This window comes from Phocoena phocoena, chromosome 11, assembly GCF_963924675.1.
Source record: "Phocoena phocoena chromosome 11, mPhoPho1.1, whole genome shotgun sequence".
Lineage (NCBI taxonomy): Eukaryota > Metazoa > Chordata > Mammalia > Artiodactyla > Phocoenidae > Phocoena > Phocoena phocoena.
Window position 1 is genome coordinate 47,185,121 of NC_089229.1, and position 10,037 is coordinate 47,195,157.

Here is a 10,037-nt window from a genome sequence, read left to right on the forward strand (position 1 = left end):
AAAGAGACTTAAGAGACATAATGAAATATAATATATGGACCTTGTTTGAATTCTTATTTGAATTAGCCAACTGTAAAATCATATTATAAGACAATAAAGGGAACTTGAACACTGGATATTACTGATATTATTATGAATTTCTGTCCATTTTTAGAGATAATGGTATAATGGTTACATTAAAAAAAAAATTCTTACCTTTTAGAGATACACACAAAAGTATTTATAGATGAAATAAAACTACCTGGATTTGCTTCAAAATAATCCAGGGGGAGAAGGAGGGTATGGGGAGCTGGGCCATCAAATTTCCAGTCCCCCCCAGTCACACAGGATTATAGGGTGGTTTCTCTCATAATAACAGCTAATATTTACTGAGCATTTACTAAATATCAGGTATAGTTCCAGCACATGTACAGTTAAGGAAGCTGCAGCTTAGGGTAGCCAGTATTAAAACCTATGTCTGGGACTTCCCTGACGGTCCAGTGGTTGAGATTTTGCCTTCCAATGCAGGGGGTGCAGGTTCAATCCCTGGTCCAGAAGCTAAGATCCCACATGCTTCACAGCCAAAGAACCAAAACATAAAACAGAAGCAATATTGCAACAAATTCAATAAAAGACTTTAAAAATAAATAAATAAATAAATAAAACCTATGTCTGTTGGACTCCAGAGTCCCAGCTCTTCACCACCACACCACACTACTACTACTAGAATTGCTTTGCCTTTCCACTGTTAGATGGTTCATGTAAATATGTTTCTCCTTAAGCTGAATTAAAACCCATCATCCCTGCAACATCCACCCTAGTTTTCCTATAAACACTCAACTACTCTTTCAACAAATATTCATTGAGAGTCTACTATGTGCCAGGCTCTGGGGAAAGAAGATGATAAATCATCTCTGCTCCCAAATAGTATCAACATAGTAGGAGACACTGACAGTGGCAATGATGGTGTGATAAATGCTATAGAATATGCAGAGGCTACTAAGAGACCACACAGGAGGGGCAAATAAATCAGAAGGAAAGGACTCCCAGAAAAGTGAAGCCAAAGAAAAGACCCAAAGAAGAGTAGGAAATAATGAGAAAGATAACCCCCCTGGAAGGACTTTCCAGGTATGTCTAAGGTATGAAAGCAAAGTATTTATGGAAAATACAAATGTTGCATAAACTGGAGCACAGGCTAGGAACATAAGACCCAAACCTCAAAGAAAGGCAGGTCTGAATTCTGCTTCTATCAAGTTACTGGGCCAATGTATGCCTAGGTTCTCTCATCTAGAAATCTGTAGCTCGGTTTTCTTCCTCACAGGGTGAGAATTAAAAGAGAAATGCAAGTAGTATTTCATAGAGTAGAGCACCTCTAAGCAGTGCCTCTACCTACAACACATTGTTTAAATTCCAGTCACTCCTAAAAAGGAGATTATTTTAAGATTAAATGTAGTCCCTTTATCAAGCATGTGACATTTCCATAAAATGTTTAGCTTAGCTTGTAATGAGCTGCCAACCAGACTAATCTGAAAATCTTTTGTTCTTTCAAATAGTACATGGAAGCTTTAAGATTTATTTTGTATTCAGAGTTCTTATATGAATAACATAAACTATTTTAAAGCAGTAGTACTCTTTGCATTAAGTAATAAGTAATTTAAACTATTTTTTTTTTTTTTTTGCGGTACGCGGGCCTCTCACTGCTGCGGCCCCTCCCGTTGCGGAGCACAGGCTCCAGACGCGCAGGCTCAGTGGCCATGGCTCACGGGCCCAGCCGCTCCGCAGCAGGTGGGATCTTCCCGGACCGGGGCACGAACCCGTGTCCCCTGCATCGGCAGGCAGACTCTCAACCACTGCGCCACCAGGGAAGCCCAGTAGTAAGTAATTTAAAAAACTAATTTCAAGTGGAGATTATCCCAATTCATAAACTAAACTTGTCAAGGATCACTAAAAATGAATAAAAAGGACAACAGCATTAAATTCTTATGGGTGAATTACCAACACAGCTTGGATGGCTTTCTTATTACTCAGCTTTAAGTAATAAAGCTGATTTCCAATTTAAAAAAAGTTGATCAAAACAATTTGCTTCTGATTTCTAGTATGCATTACGTTATTTCTTCTTTGCAGAAATCAGCACTATCACAGCAAAAACAGCAGTCAATATTTACTCAAAGTTAACTATGTGTCAGTTAGCTATGTGTTGTTACAAACTTCACGTGTATTAACTCATTTAATGAATGCCTAGAAAAAATCTTAATGATTTATATACTTACTAAATATATTTTATACGTATATTATTTTAGTATAAAATAAGTGTACTTAATAATTTTTATCAATTATATTTATTCTAGTTGGAATGGAAGATGTCTGCCAGCTCCAACTCTCCTCAGGGCAAATGCTGGTACTAAGTTCTGAGAACACAGATATGAAAATGGACTAAAAAGAAGGTGCATAGCCTATCATGAGCCACTAAATGATTACCCTGTGGATTGGGGGGGAGAGGAGGAAGAGAATGTTTCAAGGAGAAATAAAATATAAGTTAGATTTGAAATGCGGAATAAGAGTCTGTAGGTCGGCTAGGCAAGGAAATAGGACAGGACAGTCAAGGAATAAGGGTTTGGCACTAATGAAACTAACAACAACAAAAAAAAGAGTGACAGAAAATCAGGCTGGAGAGGCAGATATGCGACAGATAATTAAAAGCTTCATTTAACATGGAAACTGCTGCTTGGAGTTTATCCAAGAGATTCTCAGATCTACGTTTTAGGAAGTACAGATGTACTGTGATGTCATTAGAAAAATGACTCCCGAGGACTTTAAGTAGAGAGAGGAGACTAGAGGCAATTGGTTAAGAGGTTATTGCAATAGGCTAGGCAAGAGATTATGAAGGTCTGATCTAATGCCAAGATCACGCATTGCAAATGAGGAGACGGAGGCATATTTATCTATATATATGAAAAACATTCACAACAATTCATTTATATTTCTACATATACACACATATGCATTATGTTATTACATTCTATATGTGTGACATATACACATATACATTATGTACATTATTCTGTTATTCCTCACAGCATCCCTTTGAAATGATTCTTATGTCTATTTTACAGGTATAGAAACTGAGGATCAGAGAGATTAAATTAATTTTGTCAAGGTCAAACAGTCAATAAACCACAGAGCTAGGATTCAAGCCCTGGTGCGTCTGACTCCAACACCTGACTCCACTACATCTAAGAATCACTTAAAAGGTAAAACTGATTGGAGGTCAGGGGTAAGACTCAGATAAAGGTTACATCAAGACAAGAGGATCTCTAAGGCAGTCTTACCCAACCAACCGTAAGAAGAGAACAATCCAAGTAGAAGAATCCTATTTAATCTCTGAACGCTTGTTTAATTTCAGAAAGAAAAGACTAAAGTTTCTCTAATGCACTGCTATTGAAATGAGCATTTGCTATTACTTTGTGTTCTTTCTGGTTTTTTCCCTATATTCTCTCTACCATCATTTCCTTATCTATTTTGCTGCCTTGCTGGGGTTTAAAATAAATACTCACTCAGCCCCTTATAGTTCTTGATGGGGAGGGGAGGAATAGCATATAAATAAAAATCAACAGAAGCCTGATTTTACTATAGTGGCCTTATGATATATTCAAAAACAGTGTGGATATTCGATACTAAGGAATTAGTGTTAATTTTTCAAAGTGTGTCATAGTATTGTACCTAACTGCCCTTATCTTTTAGAGATACATACTGAAATATTTACAGATGAAATTATACAATTCCTGGAATTTGCTCAAAATAGTACAGGAGGGGGAAAAATACAGGGAAGTATATGGGGCAGGACTGACCATTGCTGATGGGCTAGATGATGGGAAATTTGAGGTTCATCATACTTTTGCATCTACTTATTGTATTTTAAATTCTCAATAATTAGAAAGTTTTGAGATTTATTCAAATACTATATAAAGGAAGAAAAAACAAAACAAAAAGGTGTATATATAAAAAATAATTTTCTCGGGCTTCCCTGGTGGCGCAGTGGTTGAGAGTCTGCCTGCTGATGCAGAGGACACGGGTTCGTGCCCCGGTCCGGGAAGATCCCACATGCTGTGGAGCGGCTGCGCCCGTGAGCCATGGCTGCTGAGCCTGCGCATCCGGAGCCTGTGCTCCGCAACGGGAGAGGCCACAACAGTGAGAGGCCCGCGTACCGGAAAAAAAAAAAAAATTTCTCATTAACTTTCCCTATAATTATAAAGTTGGTTTTCCAAACTAACATTTTGGTTGTAGCAAAAAAAAAAAATTTCACATTTACATTTTAGGAAGCAGTCTATGTTTATAAGTGTGAATTTAATTCATAACCCAAGGGAAATATTAGTCAGATGGTCTGTCAAGCTCACAATCTTCCCACTCTTATTAAAACAGACCACAAATTAATTTCCATTTACTAATTCAACAGGATTTAAATGTACAACCTAACATATTGAGAGATGTTAGTTATTGCAGATTCTTAAAATGAAAGGTTTTCAGAAAATTCTCAGAACTTACTGGGTTACTAACACAGTATTTAATCACAAATTCTTGGAACAAAAATGTAAAAAATAATTGTTTTCCAGGTTTCTTCTTCTTAAAAGTGTAAGCCTCTTTATCTTATGTATGTAAGAATATATGTCAACTAAATATTCAATAGGCACTGAAGTATATATTGACTGGATAAATAAACAGTAAGACTCTTCAGAGAGGGAACAAATAGCAGAGCAGCGAAGAGTAGAGATAGTGACTCCCGGCCACCTTTAAAAATTAGAGATAAAACAGCAAGTACCCTGTAGCAAGATTGATGAAACTGAATTTTTAAAGTTTGGGGAAACCTGAGCAATTGATCAAACGAGCTTCAGAAAACCTTCTTTCTAGTTCAGATTCTGTTATTAACTGGCTGTGTGAACTTGGGCAAGTCACTTAATTTCTCTGAGCTTCAGTTTCAACATCTATAACAGTGGTGTTATCTCCCCTGCCTACATTTGAGAAAATGAAATGGCTTAACTGTCAATGTAAAAATGTTCTAAAGATTGTAAAGCATAACACAAACGTATAATATCTATAAAGAACTAAGAAGGAATAAATGATGGGGAAAATAACAAGAGCACAGAAAGGAGTCTGTCTTACAAAACAGAAGGGATCCTTGTTTATCCTAGATAAAGGAGAAGGAAGGGGAAAACAAGCCCTTTTGAGGTATAGTGTTCAAATATAATTCTCTTCCCAACAGGAAATTAATTAATGCACATTTACTTACTGTTTTTCTAACTTACTTTAGTTGTTCTTTTATACTTTATCCTGATCTGTCAATCAGATTCTCACAAACAAATATTCAATACTATTATCTGGACACATCAAATGACAATTCACTTATTTAATTGGTTCTAAGCTATCATCAGTATGCTCCTTTACAGGTGTTAACTATAAGCAACAAATCTCACAAACTTGAACTATTTCAATAATTTCCATTCTTTTCCCTCTGATCTAAGTAATCTTAGCTTATGGTTATAGCTATGGAATTTCGTGTTGTTGATATCCTAAGATAAATCAATATTACTTTTTCACTTTTTTCTATATACAATTGAAGCTTATGAAACTACCTCATTTAGCTTTAAGTTGAAAGAGAAAGCAGAAGGGAAACAGAGCTGGCAAGTTAACGTTACCTGTTGTAAGTAACCCCTCCCCTTCCCTTAGTCCCCTCAATTCCCACTTTGAACACTCATTCCCATTTCTACTGCTAGATCAATTTCAATACATCCTAACATTTTTTCCTCACTGACCATCCATCACCAAACAGCACAGTATCTACTGGGTTCCAGGCCCAATGCTAAAGCTATAAAATGGGGTAAGATGAATTAAAGCCCTGCCCCCAAAGCATGTGTACACTAGAAAAAGACATCTCATTGTCAACAAACGTTTACAAACACAATGTAAATACCAAAATAGAGGCATATACTCCATGCTTTGGAAGCATAAAAGAAAATAAAGATACGTACTACATGGCAAAGGTAAGGGCAGCAGTACAGGAAAAAAAGAGAAACTAGCTAGAAAGGAGTTTTCAAAAACTCAGATATTTTATTTTAGGATATCAGGTGTATTTAGGTAATTCATTTAGTAACCAATTTACTACGCTTTGTTGAACTACATCTTGACTAGCACTATATAGGGCAAAGGTTTAGTTTGAAAAGGTGCACTCCCCTCAGAATATCCTCAAAGCTTTCCCTCAACACGCAAGTACCGCTACCAACTCATCCTTCCTTCCTCCCCACTCTCCAACTATTCTAGCACTGTGTCTTCTCTGGCACTCATTAAAATTACAAAAACAACATATGTGAAAGTGCTTTCTAAATTCTGAGGAACTTACAAAAGATATGGGAATGATTACACAGCCCACCTTCCAGATGCCTTAAAAAGTCTTTCCTTTAACCCCCACTGTGACTTGCAGAGTAGATACTCAATGAATATTTGACTTAAAAATCTCCAGCGATACATTAAGAATTACTTATTACACCAATATTAAGTATCTCATAAAAGCTAAATTAAAACCAATTCTTCAGCATTACAACCTATGCATGAAGAGGTAGTAGAGTGTAGTGGTTAAGATCATGGACATCAAAGACAAACTACCAGACTCCTAATTTAGTGCCCTCACTTAATTAGCTTTGACCTTAAGCATCCATCACCTTAAGCTCCATAACCACTCAACCTTCCCAACTATAAAATGGGATGAAGTATTACCTAATTCCTAGGTCACTCTGAGAATAAATGAGTTGGCATAGTGTTTACACCAGAACCTGATACACCATAAGCTCTAGACTCCGTAGTAGTAGCAGCAGTGCTGGTTACCACCATCATCAGAAAACTTGGATATTTTTTAACCAGAAATACAAATAATAATAACACTTTTCATCTATGTGTCTTCTTATAGTCACAAAGCTCTTTTACAGAAGGTGTAGTTCAGGAATGGAAGGAGCAAAACTGGTAGGAGTTCCATTTGGGGCAGTCACTCTCAGTGTTTAATCCTGGCTCTGCCATTAGGCAGCTATAGGACCACCGACAACTAAGTAACCAGAGGCAAGTTATTTCACTTCTCTGATTCTCAATTTCCTGGTTTGTAACATGCAACAACACCATCTATACTCCAGGAATGTGCTGAGGACTAGAGGAGTCAAGGTACTTGAAGTAACAAGCAGGATGCATGGCACACTGTTGCGTTAACATCTGCTCCTCTCCCCCACCTCCCACGTGGAGTATCTCATTTAATTCTCATCCCACCATTATGAAGTTCATATTAGGTTGAGCCATATTAAAAACAGCTGAATACTGGCAAATTCATATGGTTCAACCTAACACTACATCCATTTACAAATGGAGAAAATAAGCTCAGAGGTTAAATGCTTTACTCAAGGTCATATGCACGGTAAGTAATGGAGCTAAAACTTTAAAAATAGACAGTTTTTCATTAAAATTGGTTCAGCGACTCCTGCTCAGAAAGGGAGGGGGAAAGAGGTTAACTACAATAATACATGTGAAACTACTGTAACCTACAAGTTTTTGTTCTGCCATATCAAAAAAACAAGATGATGATGTAGATTGTCTTCTAAGACTCTTTCAATTTAAAAAATTATTTGTAAAGTGTCTATGCGTGTGTTGCAGAGGTTGAGGGTTTAGTGACAATTAAAGGAAAATAATATCATCAAAGGAAGCACATGCATAACTACACCAATTCAAAAAGTACAGCTGGATCTAATTAGAAACTCCACGAATTAGCAAATTCACAAAGCAGCTGAACATCAAATATCCATCCTGGTGAAAAGTCAGAGGTATTCCATACCACAGATAGGTGTTCGCCAAACACACAAGGAAGGGTTATACTAAATGTATCCGCTTTGGTTCACAAAGGTATGTACCAATATATAATACTACTGAAATGGAAAAAGAAAAAAATGAAAAGGCTTTTCTTCTAATAGTAAGACATACACTACTGTAGTAAAACTGTGTAACTGCTAAGTTTATTTCTATACATTCCACAAGGGCTTTAGGATTATATCACATAAACCGTATTTAGGATACGTGTCTGTCCAAACATGAAGTGTCCTATCAAAATGCATGGCACTAGTAAATAAATAGCAAATGTTAACAGAACAAGGCCCCATAAAACTGGTGGAATATTTACCAGTATCAAATATTTACTATGATTGGTCTACAAATCTATTCTGCCTCTTTTCTCCTTGAAGTGCCATTCACCATTTTTTTTTCTTTAAAAGGGCATGAACAACAAAATACGAATGAGGATAATGAACAGAAACCAGGTCTTTCAACAGATTTACAATAGAACGGTTTTGTTCTTAATCCTCTTATCGGCCTCTCCTCCAATTATGTAATCATTCCACGGCAAAAGATTACATGGCTGTTCCCTACTCTGCAAGGGATAAGTTGGAGGGGGAAACAGAAGAGTAGGAAACAGGTATCCTCGGAATATGCTACATTTCCACGAAACTAAACTGACTCTTCGGAATCAGTATTAACTGAGCGCTCTTAATTTTTAAGACCTTACCCTTTAGCCATTACAGATTTTTTTTCTTTTTTAAATCCCATAACAACTGACAACTCTTCACGTGCTGCAGATTCCACCTACCACCATCACTTCCAGAGTCCATTAAGCTCTCTTTTCCCCGGGCGGTCAGAGCGAGTTATCCACGCTGGAAGGGCTGTGTAATTACAATTACGTCTGTGCAGCTCGCCTCAACTCCCCGAAACAAAAGTCAGGCGGAACTGAGCTGCCTCCTAAGGCGCGATACCGGGTGCCGGCTCTTGCCCACCAGGTTTCGCCGAAACCTCCCGAGGGTGACCTCTACGCCTCGACTCGGTGCCCCGCTCGCCGTCTCCGGTCCACGCCCACTGCCTCGCTCCGTCCAGCGCCGGCCTCCAGACTTGTTCGCGAACTCTCCTTACAGCCCCCTCCGCAACCCCGGGCCCCCAGCTCCCGGCCGCGCGCGCCCAGCCGACAGGTAACCGGGCGCCGGGCTACCAGCCTCAGCGCTCGGAACCGCGCAGTTAATGAGTAACGCGCCGGGGCCCGGAGGACAGGGGAGGAGCCGCCGCCGCCCGACGCCCACCAGCGGCCCCAGGCGGCGCCCAGATGCCCCGAAGCGCCGAACCCCTGCCGCCGCCGCCGGGTCCCGGAGCCCACGAGCCCAGGCGGGGGAGCGCGCTCGCTGGGCCAGGACGGTCGGCCGGGTCCCCGCGCGCCGCGCCCTCACCTGCACCTGCCGCGGCCGCCCCTCCAGGCCGACTCGCGGGCGGCGGGCGCGCGGGCACCGAGGGGGGCGGTGCTCCGCGCCCCGGGCCTCTCCCTCCCGCGGATGCACTCACCTGACCAACCCACCGCGGCCGCGGCCAGCGCTCAGGGCGCGCGCAGAATCGCACACAACGCGCGCCGAAGGAGTCACAGGCGGAGGAGAACGGCGGGCCGACGCGGCTACAATCAGCCGCGGCGGGTGCACTACCGGGGGGCAGCCGCCGAGGGAGCGCGGGACTGCGCCTGCGCCGGCAGCGGAGCTGGGAGCCGGGAGCTGTCCGGCCCCGGGGAGGGAAGGCGGGGATGGGGGCGGGGCGGGCGTGGGGCCGGTGGGGCCGACGCGCTCCCGCGCCCCCTGGCGACAGCCGGGGCTTTCGCAGGTGCCCGGCGCGGGCCCCAGGTGCCTCAGCGGGCGGTTTCCTTGGGAACAGGGCGAGCTGGCGCTAAGCCTTGTTGCCCTGGGCTCGACAGGCGGTCTCGGGTTCACTTCGAGTGCGTTGGGCTTTCCAGGAGTCGGAAAATGAACCTTCGATGTGAGTTGAGAACAGCTAGAACCAACCTGACACACGGCGTGCATATGTACCTTACAACGTGTGTGTCTGTGTGTGGGTGTGGGTGCGCTCGTGCGTGTCTGTTGTCTCTGGGAGGATGGATGGGAAGAGGGGGAGTCTGATAGAACCTAGATTCCAGCATTCTAGCAGCTGCTAGAGCATTCGAAAATGTCGTTTCT

At 41.3% G+C, this 10,037-nt stretch overlaps 1 protein-coding gene across 2 annotated transcripts in view; it reads right to left on the bottom strand.

Moving 5' to 3' along the window:
- Positions 1-9,491, bottom strand: part of RAB3IP (RAB3A interacting protein) — a 50,029-nt gene extending 40,538 nt beyond the window's left edge. The window contains exons 1-2 of one of the 2 annotated variants that reach the window (XM_065887126.1): positions 9,382-9,491; positions 8,564-8,708 (exon numbers count right to left, since the gene is read on the bottom strand). In XM_065887126.1, the coding sequence (XP_065743198.1) occupies positions 8,564-8,604 (41 nt within the window). In that variant the 5' untranslated portion in view covers positions 8,605-8,708; positions 9,382-9,491. The remainder of the gene's footprint in view (positions 1-8,563; positions 8,709-9,381) is intronic. The other variant, XM_065887127.1, reaches the window with a different exon arrangement.
- Positions 9,492-10,037: the final 546 nt, after the last annotated feature.